This window comes from Danio aesculapii, chromosome 9 (assembly GCF_903798145.1).
Source record: "Danio aesculapii chromosome 9, fDanAes4.1, whole genome shotgun sequence".
NCBI lineage: Eukaryota > Metazoa > Chordata > Actinopteri > Cypriniformes > Danionidae > Danio > Danio aesculapii.
The window spans coordinates 50,119,402-50,146,664 of record NC_079443.1 but is presented as its reverse complement, the minus strand read 5'-3'; the positions used below and the strand labels follow the sequence as shown (position 1 = coordinate 50,146,664).

General features: G+C 36.9%; 1 protein-coding gene across 3 annotated transcripts; it reads left to right on the top strand.

Annotated features, from left to right (window-relative positions):
* Positions 1-99: 99 nt before the first annotated feature.
* Positions 100-26,916, top strand: nostrin (nitric oxide synthase trafficking). Of its 3 annotated transcripts, XM_056465966.1 has the most exons (16): positions 100-153; positions 2,821-2,906; positions 3,145-3,228; positions 5,340-5,402; positions 5,484-5,565; positions 12,357-12,419; positions 15,320-15,418; positions 15,490-15,615; positions 15,688-15,786; positions 17,738-17,863; positions 17,934-18,042; positions 22,402-22,490; positions 23,171-23,296; positions 26,076-26,289; positions 26,505-26,588; positions 26,667-26,916. In XM_056465966.1, exons 1-16 carry the CDS (start codon positions 127-129, stop codon positions 26,801-26,803), a joined length of 1,614 nt encoding a protein of 537 aa, XP_056321941.1. In that variant the 5' UTR covers positions 100-126; the 3' UTR covers positions 26,804-26,916. The 3 variants fall into 3 exon arrangements, with proteins under 3 accessions (XP_056321941.1, XP_056321942.1, XP_056321940.1); XM_056465967.1 differs by lacking the exon at positions 17,738-17,863; XM_056465965.1 differs by having other exon boundaries at positions 5,340-5,565.
* The last annotated feature ends 347 nt before the right edge of the window (positions 26,917-27,263 follow it).

Genomic DNA, 27,263 nt, shown 5'->3' with positions numbered 1-27,263 from the left:
TGCTTTTATGGTGGGTTAATGATGCAGTAATCTTGCGCTGGTTTCCGCATGCGTTTTTCAGGAACAGAGAGAGACTGGGGTCAAAGTTTGAGCCGCAGAGTTAAAGAACGACCAGCGTGAGGGAAGATGAAGGACCCGCTGAGCAGCTGTACTGTGAGTTTCATATAAATATCTTCATAACTGCTAATCTGACGTCCGTGCTAGAATATAATTACTCTCAGATTTAGTCAGTGTTGATGTCTGCTTTATATTGTACACTTTGGTGGAAGAATCGCTTATTATTAACTAGATGAGTAAAGATCTGTCAACCTGGTAAAGCTTTGCCAGAAAAACTCTGAGAAATGAATGAAAGTTTAAACAGAAAACAGCTGATTGATAGGTTTAAATCAAATAATGGGCACACTATTTCAGGAGTGTCCAAACTACCTCCTGGAAGGCCGGTGTCCTGCATATTTTAATTCCAACCCAGATTAAACACACCAGCTAATCAAGCTCTTTCTAGGTATACTAGAATCTTCCAGGGAGGTGTGTTGAAGGAAGTTGGAGCTAAACTATGCAGGACACCAGCCCTCCAGGACTGGCTTTACTTTAACGTACAATTCATGCTATTAACAAACTATTAACTGCTACTTTTAGCACTTAATAGTTAGTAAGGTAGTTGGGTTTAGGTATTGGGTAGGATTAGAGATGTTGTGCTAATAAACAGTTAATATATTAATAATAGGCAGGTGATAAGTCAGTTGTAAATGGTGTGAATTTTTACTTGAACTAAAGTGTAAGCCCAACATTTTTAAATGGTTGCTAGGGAGTTCTGGATGGTTGCTAGGGTGTTTTGGTTCTAAATGGTGAACTGGGTTCCCACTTTAGGCCGAATTCCCTGATATTCACTGACTAAAGTTCAGCGAGATTTTCCTCACATTTTGGCCACACTGTAAAGTAACAGTTGTATTTTTTGATTCATGTTTTTTTTCCCACCATTTATTTATGCTTTTGAATTGCACTTTACGATCTTGATCTTGAAGAATGTGTAATTTTGTGTATATTTTCAGAGCAAAACAACACAAGAAACACCATAAACAATCGCTATAAATTGAGTCACCCTCAAATTCAGTCATTTTAGGTTGAAAAATAAAATAATAATAAAAATCTGGCGGGACTGGTATAACACTGAGCAAACAAAAACAGCCACAGACAGTATTTTAACAGGTACAGTCTGGTGACTGCATTTGATTGGAAAAAAGGCAGCCAAAAATAGCCTATCCATAACAACAGGCAAAATAAGTGAAACAACATAATAAACACGGTACAGAAAAAAATACATTTTAAGCAAGTAAAATTTCAAATGACAAACAAAAAAAATACTTGGACAAAAAAAATTTAATTCCCTGACTTTCAATGCATGTAATAGACCTTTTACAATTCAATGACATTTCATAAAATTCCACGATGGTTGGAACTTTTTGCCAGACTGACATAAATTTGGTTCGATGTTGAACATTTGATATTTGGAACTATAGGGATAGTTGGAATTACTGTATAGGGACTTTCTCTAAAGTTACATACAATATTGGCTAACACTTTTCATGAATTCAATAGTAATTGAAAAGTATGTTTTACACTCACAAAACCAAGAGTGTTCAAGTGTAGATGGATGGAAAACAGATGGATGGATGGATATATAGAAAATGGATGATTGGATGGATGGAAAACAGATGGATAGATGTAAGATGAATGGATGGATGAAAAATGGATGGAAAACAGATGGATGGATGGATATATAGAAAACAAATAGATGGGTAGATGAATGGATGTATGGATGGAAAACAGATGGATAAATGTAAGATGGATTGATGGAAAAAAGATGGATGAATGGATGGATATATAGAAAATGAATGTATGGATAGATGGATAAATGATAAAACAGATAGGTAAAAGTAAGATAAATTGATAGAGGGATGGATAGATGGATGAAAAACAGATGGATGGATCAATAGATGGCATGATGGAAAAAACTGATGGATGGATAGATTATCAAGTGGATGGATGGATGAAAGGAAAAGGGATTGGATGGGTGGATGGGCAGATGGATGGATGAACAGAAAATGGATGGATAGATGGAAAACAAATGGCTGGATGGATTGATATATAGAAAACAAATAGATGGGTAGATGAAGGAATGGATGGATGGATATATAGAAAATAGATGTATGAATGGAAAGCAGATGGATAAATGTAAGATGGATGGATGAATATACGGATCAATAGATTGATGGGCAGGTGGATGGATGGATTGGCAAGTGGATGGATGGATGGAAAACAGATGGATGAATGGAAAACAGATGGATAAATGTAAGATGGATGGATGGATGAAAAACGGATGGATGGATGAATGTATGGATCAATAGGCGGATGGGCTGGGATGAGGGATCGACAGATGGTTGGGAAGGTGGATGGATTGGCAAGTGGATGGATGGATGAATGAATGGAAAACAAATAGATGGGTGGATGGGCTGGTAGATGGATGGAGGAATGGATGGAAGGAGGATGGATGGGCAAGTAGATGGATGGATGATGGATGGAATGGGCAGGTGGATGGATGGAAAACTGATGAATGGATGGATGGGCAGGTAGATGGATAAAGGATAGATATCATATAGACAGACATATACGTCATTGTGTGTTTGATTGGTGTGTGTGTGTTTGTGTGTGTGTGTGTGTGTGTGTGTGTGTGTGTGTGTGTGTGTGTGTGTGTGTGTGTGTGTGTGTGTGTGTGTGTGTGTGTGTGTGTGTGAGTGTGTGTGTGTGTGTGCTATGTTTCAGTATAATCTGCTGTATCAGGAGTTGAAGAGAATCTCTAAGAATGGGGAGGTTTTCTGTAAAGAGCTTCTGGCAGTGTTTCAGCAAAGGTAACACAAACTCTGCTTTTATTCTCTTCGGCTTGTTGTAGTGCTTGACCTCTAAGACTAGACTACACTGAAGATACACTCCAGAGGCCAAAACACAATGTAAAAGTTCTGCAAAATGGTGAAAATAAGCTTTGAAATGTTAAGGGCTGAATCTCAGTGAGGACTCTCTGCCGTCTCCGCAGCAAAACAACAGCACTAACACACAAACACACACACACACTGTTTTCTCTGAGTCTAGATCTGAACTGGAGATCAACTATTCAAAAGGACTTCAGAAGATTGCAGGAAAACTTCTTAAAGTCTCCAAAGAGATGAGTGACAAGTGAGTGATCACACCTTAGGACTTTCAATGAACCGCCTCAAACTAAAAATACATATACAGTCAAAAAAATGAGGTTTGCTGTATTTTAAAGGAGCTAAAACAACACAATTACTGAGTTTTGGGTGGATAAATTAATTGTTTTATGTTCAAAATCCATTTAAATGTGTAAAAACTAATAAGTTAACTAAATTCCTTAATGTTGTGCCAACACAAATCGATTGTGTGGAACCCAGCATTTTTACAGTGTATAATTGTAAATGAAATCAGAAAATCTATAAAAAAAAATAACATTCTCTTTGATTTCTGTGATATTAAGCAATAAATATTTAAATAGAAAAGTATGAATACATTGTTAGAAATCAGTAATATAATAATATTATACATCAACGTTATTATTTTAGCAATTTATCTGTTAGAGTGACTGTTAAACTTATATTAAAGTAATGATTATTGTGATATTAGTAATAAATATTAAACAAATGTACAAATAAATAATTAGAAATAGATTATGTATTAATATTATATAGTACAAGTATATCACTGCTATATTAGCATTTCTTTGTTAGCATTTTCTTATTATTTATATAAAAATAATAAAATCTAAAATATTAGATACACCTGTCAAACTGCTGGTCAGCGCAAATTTCTAATCAGCCAATCACATGGCAGCAACTCAATGCATTTAGGCATGTAGACATGGTCAAGACGATCTGCTGCAGTTCAAAACAAGCATCAGAATGGGGAAAAAAGGGGATTTAAGTGACTTTGAATGTGGCATGGTTGTTGATGCCAGACGGGCTGGTCTGAGTATTTCAGAAACTGCTGATCTACTGGGATTTTCACGCACAACCATCTCTAGGGTTTACAGAGAATGGACTGAAAAAGAGGAAATATCCAGTGAGCGGCAGTTCTGTGGGCGCAAATGCCTTGTTGATGCCAGAGGTCAGAGGAGAATTGCCAGACTGGTTCCAGCTGATAGAAAGGCAACAGTAACTCAAATAACTGTTCGTTACAACCGAAATATGCAGAAGAGCATCTCTAAACACACAATATGTCCAACCTTGAGGCGGATGGGCTACAGCAGCAGAAGACCACACTGGGTGCCACTCCTGTCAGCTAAGAACAGGAATCTGAGGCTACAATTCACAGGCTCACCAAAATTGAACAATAGAAGATTGGAAAAACGTTGCCTGGTCTGATGAGTCTCGATTTCTGCTGCCACATTCAGATGGTAGGTCAGAATTTGGCATCAACAACATGAAAGCATGGATCCATCCTGCACAAGGCACAAGTCAACAGTTCGGGCTAATGGTGGTGGTGTAATGGTGTGGGGGATATTTTCCTGCCACACTTTGTGCCCGTTAGTACCATTTGAGCATCGTGTCAACTCCACACCCTACCTGAGTATTGCTGCTGATCATCATGTCCATCCCTTTGTGACCACAGTGTACCCATCATCTGATGGCTACTTCCAGCAGGATAACGTGCCATGTCAAAAAGCGTGAATTAATTTAGGCTGGTTTCTTGAACATGACAATGAGTACACTGTACACAAATGGCCTCCACAGTCATCAGATCCCAATCCAATAGAGCACCTTTGGGATGTGGTGGAATGGATAGATTCACATCATGAATGTGCAGCCGACAAATCTGCAGCAACTGTGTGATGCTATCCTGTTAATATGGAGCTAAATCTTTGAGGAGTATTTCCAGTACCTTGTTGAATCTATGCGATGAAGTATTAAGGCAGTTCTAAAGGCAAAAGGGGGTCCAACCTGGTACTAGTAAGGTGTACCTATTAAAGTGGCCGGGGAGCGTATATACTGAAAACAACATAAAAGTATGTTTTCCAAAAACTTTAAAATGTTATTTTATTCATTAAAATATCTTAAAATTCATTATGCTATTTACTTTTAAATCAACAATATTGTAAAATCTTTCTAAAACAACACAAGTATTGCATGTCAGGTCCTTTTTACCCTTAGAATTCGACTAAAAGTGAGAATAGTATTGTTTTTCAGTCTAGAGTTGTTTTCACCACATCAGCAGTGCAGGTTAATATTTGATGCAGTTGCTCTGCAAACTCACTGACAGTTTTCCCCTCTTCAAAGCTCCACGTATCACGCGTGGTCCTTCATATCAGATGAGATGTTCGCTTCAGCAGATGCCCACCGGTACCACACTACACTACATCATTCTCCTCGCTTCATTATTCATGTGGCTGCTGTGTATTTATATCTGCATTATTCTTTCAGCATTCTGGGAAACGCTCTCAATCAGGATGCCATTCAGGAAATCCGGCAAATCCTGGATGAACACGGCAAAAGAAAAAGGCCGGTATGTCACATTAAGAGGAATAGTGTAAACATAAATGAAAATTGAATTACTTTTCACTCAAGACCTTTATGAGTTTCTTTTTTTCTGTTGAACACAAAAGAAAATATTTAAAAAAAAACATTGACTTCCATAGAAAAACAAATACTATGAAAGTTAAAGGTTACCAACATTTTTATTTGAGTAATTTATTTTTGTGTTGGACATTAAAAGAAACTAAAGGGTGAGCAAATGACAGAATTTTCAGTTTTGGGAAACTATCCCTTTAAGAAATATAAAAAATAGCTGAAAATATGTACTCACTCTGGCCATTTGATATGAAGATGAATCTGTCTTGGAAGTGGCCAGATTTACGGTAAAGTCTAGATGGGATACAGCTGTGAATACTCACATCTATATAGCATATTTTAGAGAGACTGTACAATGATAATTAAAGATGCAGTAGGTGATTGTCTTCAGAAACATTTTTTGTTGTGCTGGTTGAAAGTCTCTTCACATTTCAGTATTACTGATTAAAGTAAATGATCTAAACGATTTATATGTATTTTTATATTCTGGGGAAGGCATAAGACTAAAAATGTTCGACCAATTAAAATATTTTCGGGCCGATAATACCCAAAATTCCGATAAGTAGATAAAACTGTCAACAAATGCAGATTTGAGCTACTGCGCAGCTGTTTTTACGCAGATCCGCCGTTTGTGCATACACATGCTACGCGTGAGAGAGAGAGAGAGAGAGAGAGAGAGAGAGAGAGAGAGAGAGAGAGAGAGAGAGAGAGAGAGAGAGAGAGAGAGAGAGAGAGAGAGAGAGAGAGAGAGAGATTTTAAAATCCTGAATCAATATTGGAGTTACTTTTGCACGCTGGAGGAAGCACGACACCATGACTGAAGTATTTCTCTTAAACAGGTAATGTTCTGTTTTAAAACTATTTTAGTCACGCAGAGCTGATGTAGATTGTGTTGTGTTATGAATGGGATCTGTGGCGGTTCTAGTTTAAACGGCACCCTGGGCCTGGTTTTAGAGCGGTTTTGGCCACTTTCAGGCTGGTATCCAGCCATTTCCAGCCTGGTCTTAGCTGGTCAGGCTGGAAAATGACCAGCTAAAACCAGCTTGACCAACTTGCCAGGCTAGAAGCCCAACCAAAACCAGCTATGTCCAGCTTAAACCAGGCTGGTCAAGCTGGTTTTAGCTGGATTTAGCTGGTAATTTTCCAGCCTGACCAGCTAAGACCAGGCTGGAAACCAGCCTGAAAGTGGCCAAAACCCCTCTAAAACCAGGCTGGTCAACCAGCTAAAATCAGCCAACCAGCCTAGGCTGGTTTAAGCTGGATTTTTCAGCAGGGAATTATTATAAATATATACATTTTAATATATTTATTTATATGGGCAACGCGCAGTGGGTAGCACGTTCGCCTCACAGCAAGAAGGTCGCTGGTTCGAGCCTCGGCTGGGTCAGTTGGCAGTTCTGTGTGGAGTTTGCATGTTCTCCCCGTGTTCACGTGGGTTTCCTCCGGGTGCTCCGGTTTCCCCCACAGTTCAAAGACATGTGCTATAGGTGAATTGGGTAGGCTAAAATTGGCTGTAGTGTATGAGTGTGTGTGGATGTTTCCCAGTGTTGGGTTGCAGCTGGAAGGGCATCCGCTGCGTTAAACATGTGCTGGATAAGTTGGCGGTTCATTTCGCTGTGGCGACCCCAGATTAATAAAGGGACTAAGCCGAAAAGAAAATGAATGAATAGTTATTTATTTTCAATAAATATAACAATTTGTTTTTTATTATTATTAATATACAATTATTATTCTAAATACATAACAGAAATCAATCCTAAATGTAACTGAAAAACAATGTAAAGACACAACTGGAGTAATATTCTAAGACTTTTGCATGAATATTAATTATGACAGTTCTATAGAATACAAAAAAATTTGTTTTATAGAATTATCTGTTGTCTTAGACCCGACTCATGGACGAGAATTAATGTTATGAAGTCTTAGTTACCTTCCTGACTCATTATTCCTCCTTTCTGCTTCATAGCTATGCTTAGTCAAAGTAACATCATTATCATATGATTTAGTTTTGTCAACTTGCATGTGGAAGCATATTGGCGTGCATGTAAACAACCGGGATCAGGAGCAGCGCGTGCGTCAATTTGTTTTCACCAGCGATGTTTTGGTTGCACATAAACTTGCATGTGCAAATAACGCCAAATGTGAATAGCCCTTAACGTCTTTATTCTGAGATTACCACTCTAAATGAATACACTTGCGTAAAGTAAAGCAACTGTGCAAAGAAATGTTGTTCAACCACTGAAATCTTCCGCCGATAGATTGATGTGACTATTTTCAGTTTCATAAAGTTTTTTTACAGCATTTATAATGTCGATTTTGATTTAGTTTACCAACAAAACATCAGTAAAGAGCGCTATCCCGCCTAGCCTGCTATACTGAGGTGAAGTTGGTTTTATATTCACATTGGTTCATTTTTAAACAATGACGACCTGTGATGCACTCCCTATATTGTTTACCGCTACTCTGAATATTCAGTCAGAAATAGCATGTAAGTAAGGCTTAGTAATGAGTGTAATTCCTGCACGCTGCCAGCCAAGCTTTAGCTTTAGCTCAACACATGAGAGAGGGTTCTGCTGTCATCTTTAATGTGCGCGCTCATGTTTTCAGGAGGCGTGGCTTTGGACCGCAGGGGAGGGACTGTTGCTGCGTCCCAATTCGCATACTATCCGTCCTAAATAGTATTTAAAAGTAGAATTGGTATGTCACAAATCGTAGTATGTTGAAAAGAGTATGCCAAAGGTTCCTGTATGGTTTACTATTTCCGGTAAAAACTCGGAGGCTGTGTCCGAAACCGCCTACTACTCAGTAGGTACTGCATTTGAATTAAAACGTACTACTCGGCCGTTAGAAAAGTACGTTCTATACAGTATGAATGTGAAAAGTATGAATGGAATTCGGACGTATAACATCCGCCATTTTGTCATGGTCATGTGACCTATCTGCATCAGTTGCGTCGCTTCACTCCCATTCATGAATTCTCTCACGGGGCATCATGGGATGTGCACTTCAGAATCTCGCCGAAAGTAGTAAGTCATCCGGGTACTTCTCGCATACTGATTTTCGTATTCTATGAATTTGAACATACTACTCAGCTCGCATACTGATTTTAGCGTACTGTATAGTATGGAAGTATGCGGTTTCGGATGCAGCCGAAGTGTAGAAGCGTCCATACTCTAACCGCTGATATTGTCCACAATACATTGCGCATAGGACGTGAATTCGATTTAGCACTACAAACGCAGATGAAAAGTGTAAACAAACTACAAACAAGATGGATGTGCGAGACCAGCCGTCAAGTAGATAGGCTTCGGTAAAGATGTTTGTATGACTGTTAATTAAAATCTGGCCCACTGGAAAATGTTTTAATCGCGTTTTCTGTGTTATATTTCATCTGCAACAACAATACTGAACTTATATAAAGACGTGTTTGAACATTAACGTCTGAATGCAGAATTATCCAAACACCTGAGGAGACTCCTGAGGAGTCTCGTGAATGGGAGATTAACCTGCTGCTGCTGCTTCTAGGGAATTAAATATGAAAGAAAAGTGGATGATTGACAGGGCCCGTAACTAAGCAACACAACGATCTGTTAACGAGGAAGTAGTATGTCCCAAAAGCTTGCATACTCTTCTGTTACACACTCAAAAGTGTGTACTTTTCCCTCACAAAAAAGTACATACTTTTAGGGTGTAGTATAAGTATGCGAATTTGGACTCAGCATGTGTTTCAGAGGTTTATGCTAACAGGGTAAAGTCTAGATAGGAAATGCGACCGGCCGGAAGTGCGATATGCACATTAATATAGCAGCATGTTTTTATGACACTGTATAACAATAATTAATATTTTTACTGTATTGTGACGATTTGGTTTAGGGTTGGGAGTAGCCGTTAAAAAATACAATTTATTGGGTAATTTAATAGATAACTTAAATAATACTCTGTACAACTACTGTTTTCCCGTTACTGTGACGGTTGAGTTTAGGGATGGGGTGGGGGTGGACATTAATAAAATACAATAAATAGGAAATTTAATAAATAATAGAAATAATTCTCGTTAACTTCCGGCCGCAAACGCATCAGATCTAGCAACAACCTGCTAACAGTTTAGCATTGTGGCAGATCACCTACTGCACCTTTAATATTCTTACATTACTGTGACGGTTGGGTTTAGGATTGGGGTAGGGGTAGACATTAATAATATGGAATAAATGGGTAATTTATAAGTATTATAAATAATAATTAGCGTTAACCTCCAGATGCAGCTGTCTCCTTTCTAGCAACAACCTAGATTTACAGGTATTCACCATTAAATCCATGGTTTCATTTTTTTCCTTTGACTACTGTGCACTATAATAAGTGCAAAAGAAGTGATTTCTATACACTCTCAGAAAAAAAAAAATAAAGTAATTAAAGCTGTCACTGAATCATTATCTTTTCAAAAAGGTACACATTTGTAGCCCAAAGTTACATATTACTTAAAAATTTAATCAGGTACATTTTTGTATTTTTTTTAGGTACTAAAGTAAACCTTTACGGTAGGGCTATTTAATTGGCGGCCCAATTTGTTCCGGCCGTCCAAATAGTGTGACCAAGACATCAAAAATAATTTTAGTTCAGTTGAAAAATGGCCGCTATAGTTCTGAAGTGACGTGCATCTGTTCAATACATCACGAGCAGCAGTTGAAGGCTGCGCAGAGCGTGAGTCACCTGACATCAAGCGAGTGAGTGGCGCGAACAGCCGAAAACATTTGGATACTTAAGCTTAAAGGCTTCTCAACGCCGCGTTTCTGTTGCACGGAACGAACCTGCTGCAGCTAAACAAAGTTATGCCACCTGTGTGCTAGTTTAGAGTTCTGAGCTTATACCGAGGCTAATACGCATGCACACTGGATTAACTATAGCAGCGGGCCGTTCATATATCGCATCTTTTCCTCGCACAAGTTAGTTATTTCCAATATTAGAATATATGCCAATATGCATGCGCAAGCGGAGCGATGCGCTCACGCCTTCCAGATGCACTGAGTAGAAAACATCTCACGTTGTAGCGGTGAGAGTTGTGCATAGCTTTCAGTGCATTATAGATATGCAAGACGAATTAGAACAAATGATTATGTATGGACGCAGATAATAACAACAGTTCATTTAAATACTTGGCTAATATAAAGCTTAAATTTACATTAGATGTGACAAACGTGAAACCATGATTATTCTTCAGACTATAATCGTACAACCAAAATCTATAATTGTTGCATCCCTAATTGTTATGCAGTTCAAAACATAACATATGAATGTTTTTAAATGTAGAAGAAGCCTACTTGAGCAATGCACTGCTTTTGTTGTGCTTTGAAATACATTTAAATGTTTGTTAAAAAAAGCCACATTGTACAATCCAGCGATGTTATGTTTCAAAATACAACGTATTAACATTTTAATGTAGAAAAAGCCAACATGGGTGTCTTAAGGAGCAAAAATACAACATATGGGCTCTTATATGCTGTTGTGTCATCACTTATATAGCAAGTAATATCTCTCCGGCCCCTCATTTGGGATGCTTTTCATGAATTGGCCCCCCATGACAAACTAATTGAATACCCCTGCTTTATGATAACAATAAATATCATTAAGGTACTAATGCATACTTTTCGAAAAGATAATGATTCAGTGACAGCTTTTATTACTTTATTATTATTTACTTTTTTCTGAGAGTGTATAGAAATCAATGAAAAATCTTGTTGAATTGTGTTAATAGTAAATATGTAATGTATTTTTTATTTGTTGCCATGTCAGCAACCAAGGCTATTTTCATGGCAAGAACATTTCAATATTAAATAAATAATTAAGAACAAACAAATAAATGAATACACAAGTTAAATAAGATGCTTAGAGGTAATATATGATGAGAATTCTAAAATCTTTTCTGGTGTCACTTTGCTAAAAATGTCCTTAAGAGAGTTCATTTCATAAAAAAGTCTTCTAGAATCATTAAAAGCAGGACAGTCCAGTAAAATGTGTTTTACAGTAAGGGGAGTTTTGCAGCACAAACACTGAGTGGGGTCTTCATCTTTAAGTAAAAGGCGTGAGGTAATCTTGTATGCCTAATAGGACATCTGGTAAAAATAACTTGATCAAATCGAGTCTTAAAATTCTGTTTGAGATTTCAGGTAATTTATTATTTTCCAATGCATCCCACTCCTCTTGCCACTTATTTAAAATGTAAATGTTGATAAAAGGTCTCATCTCTGATGGAAGAATTTGGCATTTGTTCACAACTTGCTTCAAAGCATCTTTAGCAGCTGCATCAGTTCGCTCATTTCCAGAAAGCCCAACATGTGCTGGAACCCAGCAAAGAATTACATGATAAAACTGATTTTGTAGATGGTGAACCTTGGTTAAAATATTATCAATCAAAGGATGATCATTTTTTGTAGATTCTATCACTTGGAGGCATGATTTGTTAAATAATAGATTTCTTTTGTTGGGCATTTTCTATATACTCCAATGCTAAAAGTAAAGCACGGGCTGTTAATAGTAAATATAAATTTAGTAGTTACTACTTAATAAGCATTACTAGTATTGCAGATGATCTATATCTGGAATATCTTGCTATGGGTGAGTATATTTCTTAAAAACAAAATCAATTTTGGCCAATTATATAGTTATATTGTGGTATGCAACAAATATATATTTATGTTCAGCAGCATTTACATTAAGTCTTCATGTACACAGCTTGACAATGCAGTTGAAAAGTCCGGAAAGCTCGTTCTTACAAACTGGAGTGAACAAATTAAGGTAAGAACGTACAGCATGAAGCCCATTTCTTTAAAAGTTGAGGGATTTGATCAACAGGGTTCATACACATTATTACTACTAAAAATTCAAGACTTTTCCAGAACTTTCAAGTCAATTTTCATGATCATTGATTCATGTAATGTCTACGTATACATGGTAAATAATAAGAAAAATAATGCATGTTCTAATTTATTACAGCATATCATAAAACACACAACAATCTATTTTGTTTAAATTTGTTTTTATATCAATGTAAAATTGACTTTGATGATGCTTAAACAGCACTAATAATGTAAGAGCATGTTTATGGCCAAGGACAGAAAAGAAGTAAAGACAACCAACCTATATTCAAGTTAGGGCTGCACAATATATCGTTTCAGCATCGATATCACAATGTGCATCTGCAACAGTCACGTCGCAGGATATGCAATGTTAAATTGGGATTATAGTTTAATATAGAGTTTAATTACAATGGTTTAAAAGTTTATCATCCGCATGCATTTTTAAAGAGATCACGCAAAAATTACTTACCATTTTCATTACACCCTTTACTTGTTTCAAACATTCTTTTTTAAATGAACACAAAAAGACGGCAATTTAACATCTCCTATACCAGTGTTTCCCAACCCTGTTCCTGAAGGCACACCAACAGTACATATTTTGTATGTCTCCCTTATCTAACCCATTTGTGTCAGGTTGTGGAGTCTCTTCTAATGTTCTGATGAGTTGATTCAGGTGTGTTTGATTAGGGAGAGGTTGAAAATGTGGACTGTTGGTGTGCCTTCAGGAACAGGGTTGGGAAACACTGTCCTATACTATTGAAACAAGTGAAGTGTGAGTAAATAGTGAGGACATTTTAATCTTTGAGTAAACTGTCCCTTTAAAGCCTGTGACTGTGTGAACATTTTAATATTTCAGAGTTTAAAACATCCGGCCACAAGTCATTTTTTGTAACTTCAATAAAGATTAAATAATATACAATGAAGACTATGCAGTGTTGATTATTCAATATCTGTAGCTGAATAGTGAATACCTGAAAACTAGAATTCACTTTGTCTTTGCTATATATTATTTATCCGTGCTTGTAATTTATTTGTTCTATATTATTCGAGATTCACTCCTCTACAAAATCCCCCCAATCAATCCAAATAAACCTGTTAAATCATCTGGTGAAATTGTATTCACATCGCAATATACATTACAGAAATACAAAGTATACAAAATATTTTTCCAATATGGTGCAGCTCTAATTCAAGTATACAGATAATTGTTAAACCAATTTTCATGACTTTTCCAAAACTTTGTGGGGTTTTATGTTTTTCCAAAATTTTTCTGCATAAATCCGCAGATTTTTCACACAATTCTGCGCAGAAATAGCAAAAAATGTCCGCAGATTGCATCTGGCATCTGGGTGGATTCACAATGCACATACACATTGCTTATTACACACACATAGGGATGTGCAGCAGCACACAAACATCTTTAAATATAAAAAATTAAAGGATTAAAGTAAAAGATTATCATTGTGTACATAAATATAAAAAAGCCTACCTCCTCCCATGCCTTTTCAATTTCAAGAGGCTTTGGTGAATCCAGCTTGTTCTGTGGATTACTTTTAACCTCTCACTAAAAGTTAAAGATACGTTTCCTCGCTAATAAAACCTTCAGTTTTCCGGCTTAAAAGGTATGTAAATAGTAAATCCTCCACTGCATAACTGATTCTTAAAGGGAATTGGAGATGAGACTCTACTACTACTACTTCTTGCTGGTCTTATGCTGCTCAGGACTAGCAATAATTCCTTACATTACTTACACGTCCAGCGTTCTTCAGCGCCTACACTGTAGCTCTGCACAAGACGTTTGGCCAGAGGAGAAATGGTCGTGCCCAACTGAGCCTGGTTTCTCTCGAGGTTTTTTATCTTTTACTGTTGCCAATTGAAGTTTTTTCCCCGCCGCAGTCGCCACTGGCTTGCATAGTTCGGGACTTGTAGTGCTGCGCATCGATGGATTTGCTCTTCAGTGTTTGGACTCTCAGCAGTGAATATTAAACCACACTGAACTGAGCTAAACTGAACTTAAACTCTAAAAACTGAACCACACTGTTTCAATTCACTATAACTTTCTATGTGAAGCTGCTTTGACACAATCTACATTGTAAAGGCACTCTACAAATAAAGATTAATTTAATTGAATTTATATTATCATCCTTAACCATCTGGATGACATGAAATCAGCCATTTTGTGCCACTGCACACCACACACATCTTATTGGTGGAGAGCAAGAACCAGCATAATAAACCAGCATCAAAACATACCTTACCAGTATTTGCCATTTTGTTTTCAGCAGAAAAACATGCAACTGAGATACAAACTACAATACTAAGAATTGTGAGATAAAAACTGAGAAAGACAGAATTGTGAGATTTCTTTTTTTTTTTTTTTGCCATGATGACGACACATAAGATTTTACTAGAATTTTACTGGATACTAGTATTCAGCTTAATGTGACATTTAAAGACTCAACTAGGGTAATTAGGCAAGTCATTGTATAATGGTGGTTTGTTCTGTAGACAATCGAAAAAAAAAAATGCTTAAGGGGGCTAATAATTTTGACCTTAAAATGTTTTTTAAAAATTAAAAACAGCTTTTATTCTAGCTGAAATAAAACAAATAAGACTTTCTCCAGAAGAAAAAATATTATATGAAATACAGGGAAAAAAATCCTTGATCTGGTAAACATAATTTAAGAAATATTAAAAAAAGAAAACAATTTACAGTAGAGATCATTTTGATCTCAACTTTATATTAATTAAATTGTGTGAACAAGTTTTGGTAGTTTTGTTTTGCCATCAAAAGAAGTAGTTATGAGCAGAAATGTGCGTTTTTTGTTTTTTTTACAGCTGAAAAAGAAGCTGATCGGGTTGACAAGAGAACATGAAGCTCTCTTCAGCTTTGTGGAGAAAAACAAGCAAATCTGTACAGAGAAAGAAAAGCAGAAGGTATTTGTGACTTAACTAAAGTGGTTAACCATTATGTTTTTGGACATCAAATGACTGCCGTTTGTGTCTAGATGTTCAACAGATTGAGTAAGTCAGCGGAGCTTCAGGTCAGAGTTGATGAGGAATATTTCAACACTAACATGGAGGGTCACCACATCCGCCTGAAGCTGGAGAACACTCTCAAGACATGCTACCAGGTTCAGAATGTTATTATATTTGATGCTTTCTGGAAGTTGCTGAGTTTTGACTGATTCTGACCGGTTTTTCAGATCGTTCAGGAGCTTGAGAAGCAAAGAATAGAGACTCTGTCCAACACCCTGAACAAGTACAGTCTCTTCATGACTGTTTATTCACAGACCGTCACTCACGTAAGCACATCTATTCTCGAGTATGAATCAAAATGTCAACAAATAAAGCATTATGAATTCAACTGCGTTCAAGACTTCAAAAGTGTCCACACTTTGTCTTACAATAACATTATTTTTCATTATTTGACATTTTAATTGATAAAATATATTATATAAATATAATTTAAGCAGCACGGTGGCACAGTGAGTAACACAATCGCCTCACTGCAGGAAGGTCGCTGGTTCAAGCCCCAGCTGGGTCAGTTGGCATTTCTGTGTGGAGTTTGCATGTTCTCCCCGTGTTGGCGTGGGTTTCCTCCGGGTGCTCTGGTTTCCCCTACAGTATAAAGACATGTGGTATAGGTGAATTGGGCAAGCTAAATTGTCCATAGTGTATTTGTGTGAATGAGAGTGTATGGATGTTTCCCAGTAATGAGTTGCAGCTGGAAGGGCATCCGCTGCATAAAACATATGCTGGATAAGTTGGCGGTTCATTCCACAGTGGCGACCCCAGATTAATAAAGGGACTAAGCCGAAAAGAAAATGAATAAATGAAATATAATTTGTGGGGCTTTCACTTATTAGCAATTAAACCCTTCATCTGCTTATCTACTTAAAGGGCACCTATGGTGAAAAATCTACTTTTCAAGCTGTTTGGACAGACATATGTGCAAGTATAGTGTATGGACCATCATATTGGGGTGATATAAACACACCCAGTCCTTTTTTTTTTTCAATTTAACAACATAAAAAACAGTGGACCAATTGGAGCGGTTTTCAGATCGACCGCAACTTGACATAGGAGTGCGTTCCCCCCGCACACCAATATTGATTGACAGCCGCGCGTCACCATATCCTCAGTTTGTCGTTTCATGTCCGCCATTTTCAGCATGTGAGTCAAAGCGATGTCACTAAAAGAACACCCTTGCTCTTTTTTTAAATGCAAGGCTCATTGGGCTCAACACAAGAGCAATATTCACATGATTGCTCTAATCGGAATTATTGTTTGTAACTTTGTTTGTAGGTAGGTTTGCAAACATGTGTACTTTTCACTGCGTCTACCATAAACTTCAGCTGTTCGCATTTCTCACGGTCACAGAAGCTCCCTGTGATCTTAACTAGGTGCAGCTGGAAAAGCTAGCGCGTTGCCTCATGTGAATGTCTCTCCATTGGAAATAAAATAACGAACTTGCCTGCAGGTCGCACACCAGAAGCGCCGCTCGGCAACGCACAGCGTCACGCCATGCATTTTAGAAATTTAAACATAGGTTTCTATCATGGTACACACACCGGCGCTTCAAGTCCGCGGCTGTCCGCAGCGCTCAGCCTCAATTCGGGACACTTCATATTTCTGCCACGCCACAGATCGCTATCTGAATAGTTTAATTTTAAATAACATGGAATGTGCATGTCTGGTGTGCCGTGTTGCGGCTCTAAGCGGGTCATCCGGTGCCTCAGTCATAGTTAATTCAGTGTGCGTGGTTATTAGTCTCAGTGTACAAGCTCGGAACTTAACTAGCACACAGTTGGCTGTAAAACTATACAAAGACACAAATGATTTTGTACTCTGCTTGGTCTGTGTCCGAGTTGTACATGTAGGGCTGAATGCTGGTCCTCTCACTCATGTTGCTTCTCTCTGTCTGCCTGTCTGTTGCCAAACACAGAGCGGGGGAGCTCTTGGCTCCGCCCCACTTGTTACGTTGGGCGGGAATTTGAAACTAATTTTCATGTGAAGCAACACACCCCTAAAACAGTGAGCTGTGGACACGCCCCCAAAATGATACATTATAACATATTATAATTAAAAAATCTGAACTGTGTCTTGAACTGAACCTACACTGGCACACTCAGAAGAGCCATAATATTAATATTAAATCTTAAAAAAGTAAACTATGTGCCCTTTAATGAATAAACTGCCTTTGGTATCAGTTTTTGTGTCTGATTTGCATTAGCTGGATGTTTTTGCTGTCAGAGCCACAAGCAGATTGATCAGGCCGTGCGGAGGGTGGATGTGGAAAAAGACATTCAGTCTATGGTCGAGGACGTCGCCACTGCAGTGGATGAAAACAAAGCTGAATTTCTCATGGCCGACTACTTTGTAAGACTGACTTTGGAGCACAAATTCATGTTCACGAGAACTGAAATTAAATGGACTCTTGTGTGTGCAGGAGGAAGAAGGAAAGACAATGATGGGAAAAGACAGGAGAAAAGATGCCATTAGGACTAAACTTCAGCGTCTGGAGGACTGGATCACCAAAACTAAAACTGACAGAGAAGGTTTGATCCAGTAGATTTTGTTTCGGTGCCACTGAATCTTTCATTCAAGTGATTTGTTCCAAATGTGTGATTCATTTACAAATTGTAACACCTCCTCTCTGATTGATGTTACTCTAGGGAGGTCACAGAATTTCAATCATACTGAAATTAAACTTCACAAGCCTGACATTTTCTCTTTTCTTTTAAAGAGCCCTTATTATGCATTATAAAAGGTCATATTTTGGTTTTGGGGGTCTCCAACAACAGGCTGATATGCATGCAAGGTCAAAAAACACTTTCATTGTCTTATATTTTGCATTTATTTTTAATTAATTATCCCACTGACTGCCATATGATTCATTCAGCGATTCCCAAACCCCAAATGAGCACAAAGCTAATCTGTGCTGATTGGTCCGATGACCCTGTCTGTTGCGATTGGTCGACTGTGTTCAGCACGAGACAGAGAAAAATGCCCACCACGGCTTATCAACAATTTTGAAGTAGTCAGAGTGCAGAGTGTATGTGTGAGCCCAATGCAGACTGCAAACCTGACCGCCGCACATGTGTAAGAACAGCTGATGGTGGCCACAGTAACGATAAACGGCAGAGGATCACAAGCTCACAAATGCAAATCTGTTAAAAAAAGGGCCACGCGTCAAGTTTTCTTTTTTTCAGTACAAGCCACGTAGAGCGGTTACAAGTAACAAAACACAATCAAATACACATTTTGCAAGTTAGAGAAAACAAGGAGGCAACCATTTTAAATCGCACTTACACTTGTGAAATGGAGGAAGAAACTGGTCCATGAACTGTGTACTGTAAAGTTCCTGTCAAACTCTGACAAAGTCCCATACATCAGTAGTCTTTTCTGATCCTTCCTTTAACAAACGGCCGACGAATCCCCTGTTGTAAGGGTGTGGATTGCTGAAGCACTTGTCAGAAAAATAACGGGAACGCAGCACAAGGCTGGGGCTATAATGTTGAGGTATTTTTGCCAAAATAAAATTCTAACTTTCCCTCACACTTCAGAGCACAGCGTCTTCATGACTAGACATGGGACGATAATCGTTTTCAAGGTACACCGCGGTTTGGAAAAGTCAAGGTTTTTAAAACCGCCAAAATTTTCTGCTATACCGTTACTAAGGTATATGTACGATTATTTATTTACTTTTTTGTTAGTTTTTTAGGACAACAGTATTTTCAGTGATAGTTTTAAATTGTGAATAAATCTGTGTTCAAACAAATGAAGACAGCAACAAACAAAATTTATTTGAATTATTTAGCCTGACATCCCAGCAGGCACACATCATAAGACGTTAATATTAGGTTAGATTTAGGTTGTGACGTTAGGTGACCAAAGTTCAAAGTCTAGCCAGCATCTAAGGGCAGCGTAAATTTGACGTCCAATAATGACAACAAATGATGTTGATATTTGATTGATTTTAGGTTGTGTTGGAAAGCGAACATTGAACAAACATCTTAAACCAACGTCATATTGACGTCAAATACTGACATTTATTCAACAGGTATGGCAACCAAAATTCAACATATGACAACATAGTGGTATTGTGTTCACGAGCTGTAACATCATTAGAAGTTGATATTTGGTTGATTTTATGTTGAACATTGACGTTGGCCTGACTTTGGGTTCTGATGTCAACCCGATTTTCAATTCCAAACAAAATGCAATGTCGCCACAACGTTGGGGTACAACGTCAATCTGACATCACGTTGACATCCTGTTCCTGCTGGGATGTTTACTGTTCCAAAATATTTTAAATGTTTCTCAAAATAAAATACATTATGTTCAGAGGAAATACGTTTTCGTTTTTTACCCAGAGATTTAAAAAGAATATATTTTAGAGCAGTAATCACAATACCGTGAAACCGTGATATTTTTATCCAAGGTTATCATACCGTCAGAATCTTGCACCGGCCCACGCCTATTCGTGACATGATTCAACTGGGATCTGCTACTGTATTTGTCGTCTTATTTTTCTTTCTACAGTGTTTGTGGGCGGGGGTTTCAATTTTCCCAGGTTTGCGCATGCAATAAATGGGCGGGGCTTGAGTTCCATATCAACGTCACGTCGACCCTGCTAAAGATTTGTTACACAGACGATTCATTTGAACCACTCTGAGTCGACTCTTTTATAGATGACTCAATGGTTTTAAACACGGTGCACTTTCAGATTTAAGCCTTAGCTGGATATTTCACTTCACTGTTGTACTTCAATGCTGTGTTACACAATACATGGAAGGTCATTTTCAAAAACCCATAATAGGGGCTCTTTAATTTCTCCACGTGTAAGTATATACCACACAAAGACAATTAGTATATACAATTATGCAGTCTTTGAACATAAACAGTCTGTTTAAATTATATAGATGGTGAGGAGAATATTTCCTTTAGGTGGTCTTTTTGCAATGCAATGATATCCACATATCCTCTCTCTGGAAAATACGATAGAGAGTCACTGACCTTGTCAATCCAAGTCTCCGAATACTGTGATAGTTCACCCGCCGATGTTCCACACTTTCTGGAAAACACTACTGATGACCATTTATAATGTTCCTTTAAACCCAATCAATGATCACAGGGTAGTCCACTGAAAGTGTGCATCAAACAATCACCAATCATTGAAACTTCCTGGACAACAGGTCCTGTCTACATAAGAAATAAACATAGGGCAAATCTCAACTAAATATGGAAAATACATTCAAACGTAAACACTCAGTCAATACTCACATTGGAGCAGCAAAAATACTGTTCACAAAATACCAGAAACAGAGTGGGTTGGTAGCATTAGTTCACCATGCTGTTCCTTCTACCAAATGCAACTCACTTGCTCTATGGTGACCTGGGATATATCAGGTTATCACTCCAGACTAGCGCAGCCTAGTGGCTCTTTCTGACATTATCACCACTGTTTATCACATCACAAGGAACTAAAATGATAATTATTAAAGCATGTAATGTTTGTTCGTAACAAAATGAAGCAAACGACTCCTAATGAATGGATAACTGAATATTTGGCTTACTTGATTCATCATCCAAACATTGCAGTGTTACTCTGAGAATTGCAAAACAGACAATTTTGGCTGGCCACTCCTCAGAAGGTTTTCCACTGTTCCATGTTTTGCCATTAGTAGATAATGGCTCTCAATGTAGTTCGCTGCAGTTCCAAAGCTTTACAAATGGTTTTACAACCTTCTCTAAATTGGTAGATGTCAATTGTTTTCTTTCTTATTTGTTTTAAATGTCTTTGTATCTGGCCATGATGTCTGGCTTTTGAGGATCTTTTGGTCTACTGCACTTTGTCAGGCAGGTCCTATTTAAGTGATTTTTGATTGCAAACAGTAATCAGGCCTGGGGGTGGCTAGAGAAACTGAACTCAGGTGTAATAAACCAGAGTTAAGTTATGCTTTAACACCGGGCAAACACTTTTTCACACATGGCTATGTAGTTTTTTTATTTAGTTTTCTCTTATTAATAAAAACAGCATTTAAAACTGCATGAAGTGTTTACTTGTGTTATTTTTGACTAATATTACAATTTGTTTGATGATCTGAAACAAAGTGTGACAAACTTGCAAACAATTAAGGAATATCAGTAAGGGGTAAACACTTTTTTCACACCACTGTATAGGTACAGTTGAAGTCAGAATTATTAGCCCCCCTTTGAATTTTTTTTTCTTTTTTTATTGCGCAAATTATGTTTAACAGAGAAAGGAAATTTTTACAGTATGTCTGATAATATTTTTCTTCTGGAGAAAGTCTTATTTGTTTTATTTCGGCTAGAATAAAAGCAGTTTTTAATTTTTTAAAAGCCATTTTAAGGTCAAAATTATTAGCCCCTTTAAGCTAATTTTTTTTTGATAGTCTACAGAACAAACCGCCATTATACAATAACTTGCCTAATTACCCTAACCTGCCTAGTTAATCTAATTAACCTAGTTAAGCCTTTAAATGTCACTTTAAGCTGTAAAGAAGTGTCTTGAAAAATATCTAGTCAAATATTATTTACTGTCATCATGGCAAAGATAAAATAAATCAATTAGAAATGAGTTATTAAAACTATGTTTAGGAATGTGCTGAAAAAAAATCTGCTCTCCGTTAAACAGAAATTGGGGAAAAAATAAACAGGGGGGCTAATAATTCTGACCTCAACTGTATATATAATTTAAACATAACAATATCAATGAGATAAGTAGGAAACTGTTGTTTTTTCATGGAAAGCTGAATTGTTAAAACGTGAAATGCCCCCTTTAAATAGAACTTTTTATTCCTCAGAGATCTTATTAGGTGTTGCTGTACTGTTATATTGTTCATATTGTATGCCTTTAGCTCAGCACTGACACACACACATCTGGTTTTCAGGTTTAGAGAAAATGGTGAAAGTATATACAGAGCAACCAAACTTCTCAAACCAGAAAAACCTGGAGGAAACCGAGCAGTTACTGGAGGAGGTGAGACACTCTTACATATAACACCGAACATCTAAGATCTAAATTACATTTTCATTGAGGCTTTTTGACTATTTAAAGCTGCTGTATGCACGTTTTTGACTCTTTTAAAGCATAAAATACCATATGTTTGCAGATATGAACATACTTGTTTGTCTGTTAAACATTGCTTAGTCAGAAATGTGCATTCTGTGTCAGAATGTCTGTCTTAGTTTTGGTCACCAGCCCACTGCCAGTTTAGCCAATTATATTTCAGCACCATGGATTCCTTTGGTGGAAAACACAAACTATATTTTTTATTTCAGTCCTGAAGGCTGCATGAATGTATGTGGGCGTGGCCAAAAATGCAGATGCAGACTCAGAGTTATAAAAATCCACATAAGGTGGAAAAAATACACCTTAACATTAGCTGAGCACTTAAACATTAGCTGAGCAGCTTAGTGGAATGCTTGATTGTGAAGCATGCATGCTTCTGTTAAAGTCGTCAATCTGGCAACCTGCTTGTGCCACAAGTCATTGTAGGAGGTGCTGGATGATCAAAAACCCTCTCTAATATTTTGAATTTGGACTGCAATACCTAGTTCAACCACTAGGTATTGCAGTCTAAATTAAAAAATGTACAGTATTACACAAAGTAACTTAATATTTGGTTTAGAAAACTATTGTCCGATTCATCTCGACAGGCCATCCTCAAACTGGACCTTTTAGAGGCGACGCACTGCAAACTGACTCACAGTCTGGCAGAGATTGAAGGAAAACCCAAATCAAGACATCGATTCAGCGACAGCATCACTAAATGGAAAGAAAAGGTGAGTTTTGCAATTTCTGTCCTAAAATCCACTGGCTTTTTATTTGATTTTATTTATAGAAGGTAAAACTGTTATCAGCATTCATTTTAAATGCAAATGTTCTGGAATTTCATTTTAGTTCTGCAGGAAATCTAATAATTACTAAAATTAATAATAATAAAAAAAAATCTTGAACCAAATTTCAAATGTAAAAAATAAAAATGATATAAAAATAAATTTGATAAAAACTATAACGGTGTAATTAATTATACTAAAATAATTGTATTTGCATTTTAGTCAAATTATCATCAGCAGCATCATTCATTCATTGTCTTTTATGGCTTATTCCCTTTATTAGTCTGGGGTTGCCACAGCGGAATGAACCGCCAACTTATCCAGCATGTGTTTTATGCAGCGATGGCCCTCCAGCTGCAACCCATTACTGGGGTACACTCATACACACTCATTCACACTCATACACTACGAACAATTTAGCTTACCCAATTCACCTATACCACATGTTTTTGGACTTGTGAGGGAAACTGGAGCACTCGGAGGAAACCCACGCAAACGTGGGGAGAACATGCAAACTCCACACAGAAATGCTAATTGTCCCAGCCAAGGCTTATGGCTTGAACCAGCAACCCTCTTGCTGTGAGGCAATTGTGCTACCCACTGCACCACCGTGCTGTCCCATAAGCAGCATTTAAAGTGCAAATATTTTTAAATAAACTAAATTGGCTGTAGTGTGTGTGAGAGAATGAGTGTGTATGGCTGTTTCTCAGTACTGGATTGCAGCAGGAAGGGCATCCGCTGTGTAAAACATATGCTGGATAAGTTGGCGGTTCATTCCGCTGTGATGACCCCTGATGAATAAAGGGACTAAGCTGAAGGAAAATGAATAACTGAATATTATGGTGGATTTATATTAATATACAGTTGAAGTCAGAATTATTTGCCCATCTGAATTATTTGCCCCCCTGTTTATTTTTTCCCCAATTTCTGTTTAACAGAGAGCAGATTTTTTTAACACATTTCTAAACATAATAGTTTTAATAACTCATTTCTAATAACTGATTTATTTTATCTTTGTCATGATGACAGTAAATAATATTTTACAAAATATTTTTCAAGACACTTCTATACAGCTTAAAGTGACATTTAAAGGCTTAACTTGGTTAATTAGGTTAACTAGGCAGGTTAGGGTAATTAGGCAAGTTATTGTATAATGGCGGTTTGTTCTGTAGACTATCAAAAAAATATATAGCTTAAAAGGGTAATAATGTTTACCTTAAAATGGTTTCTAAAAAATAAAAACTGCAGTTATTCTAGCCGAAATAAAACAAATAAGACTTTCTCCAGAAGAAAAAATATTATCAGACATACTGTGAAAATGTCCTTGCTCAAAGAAAATCAAAGGGGAGCTAATAATTCTGATTTCAACTGTATATAGTAAAATATATCGTTTTAAAAATTTATTTTAAATGTTAGCATCAAATGAAACTTCATTCTCAGCTTATTGTCATAGTTATTGTTTTTTTTTTTACTATTTATTGAAATAAAATACATATATATATATATATATATATATATATATATATATATATATATATATATATATATATATATATATATATATATATATATTCATATATATATATATATATATTCATATATATATATATATATATATATATATATATATATATATATATATATATATATATATATATAAAACAGGTAGTTGGCATGACTATATTTGCGTTTATGTAGTACTAAAATTGTGCAATAGTACTTGTATTAAATAACTAAAACTGAACTTAAAAATTAAACTATATTTACAAATATAAACAACATTAGATATCACAGTATTAAATCACTGACTAAAACAGACCATTTTAAACAAACATTCAAAATATTATAACAGTGGATTCAATTGATCCTATATTCTCTAATTGAGGGTGCTTTTACACTAGCACTTTTGGTCCGGACCCGGGTTCGTTTGACATCAGAGTACGGTACGTTTAGCTAGTGTGAACGCTGTCTTCTGAACTTGGGTGCGCACCAACAAAGAGTACCCGAGTTCGCCTGGAAGAGGTGGTCTGGGGTACGGTTCACATGAACTCTGATCCGGTTCTTCTTCTGGTTCTACTTCTGGTATGAATGCAATCATATCAAATAACGGAAGTAAACCGACAAAAGTATAACAAACGGTGTATCACGTACTGTACCTTGCTGACAAGTAGGACTGGGCCAGGATAAGCACAGTGATAATGTTTGCTTGTCTCCTCCAAAAACAGCTTCTGCAGACATGTCATGTTCTGAATGTTTATAATATTTTTGCAGCAAACAGACGCGAGTCACTTTCTGTATGTCCAAAACCAAATGGTTCAGTAAAAGTAAAACAACCGCAATGTGCGTAGGTCTTTCCATTTTGGCGCTTTGCTTTAGTGTCCGTCACCTGGCAACAGCCGTACACAAAACGGCGGCTTGATGACGCAAGCGTACCGGGGTTCAGAAAGAAAAAAAAAGTGTGAACACAAACCAACCGAGAAGGAGGCAAGGGGGGACAATCGAACTTGGGTACGGTCCAAGCAAATGAACTATGTCTGAAAGCACCCTGAAAGATGTAAATCCAGGACATGAAAAAGCATGTAAAAGTGTTTATTAAGAGCACTAATTTAGCATCATGTTTTGTTTATGATCTTGCTACAATTTTTTGACTGTAATATATGGGTTTCCAATTTTAATAAACCAAGGTTGAATAAAAGACTCAGTTTTGTGTCTGGTTTTGCTCCAGGACTGTGAGCACAGTGTAGTGCAGCTTTCTCGACCGGTGAGGATCAAAAAGACTCCTTTCAGATCACGTCAGTCCATGAGGGCAGCAGTGAGCAATGAGACAAACCAAAGCCCTGAAGGGACTGGAGCAAAGCCCTCGAATGAGGCGACCAATTCTGATGAACAACAGAGTGGCCCGGTTAATGGAAGTGCATCTGAATATGAAGACGATAAAGGTAAATATACACAATATACATTATATATATATATATATATTTATTTATTTATTTATTAAATTAACACTGACCTAAAAACACACAAGAGAAAAAGTAAAAATACTATCTGCTATTGGCCAAAAGGAGAGTCAACTAATACTAGGAGCTGTATCTGTATATAGTCGACTAGACCTGCACATCGCTTTTACTAACACACACTTCTGTTCCCTAAACAGAAGCAGAATTACGCTGTATTGGCAGATGCAAGGCTCTCTACAGCTTCATGTCAGAGAGAGAGGACGAGTTAAACATTAATGAAGGTAATAAGGCAGTTCATCTTAATACATCATCCCTGCACCTGCATGCGTCTTGTTGACACTCTATCTTTAATCTGCCAGGAGACGTGCTGCAGATCTTTGAGAAGGACGACACAGGCTGGTGGTTCGGTGAGCTAAATGGACAGAGAGGACTTTTCCCTTCAACATATGTCGAAGAGCTGCCTGTTTTTAATGCCATGAAGTCATCTGAAGCCTAACTTCAAGAGAACATGTGGAGGAAAAGGTCACTGACTCCAGTGCCACTAGATCATTATTCACTCATGCTTTAACCCTTTAGTGAGTGAGGAATCATATATGCTAGGTTATTTGACATGGATTATAATATATATATATATATATATATATATATATATATATATATATATATATATATATATATATATATATATATATATATATATATATATATATATATATATATATATATATATATATATATATATATATATATATAAATAAATATGTACACTGTTGAAGTCAGAATTATTAGCCCTCCAGTCATTTTCTTTTTTTCTATTAAATTTAACAGAGCAAAGAATTCTTCACAGTATTTCCTATATTTTTTCTTCTTATTTGGTTTTATTTTGGCTAGAATAAAAACAGTAACTAATTAAAAAAAACATTTTAAAAAGGTCAATATTATTAGCCCCCAGTATT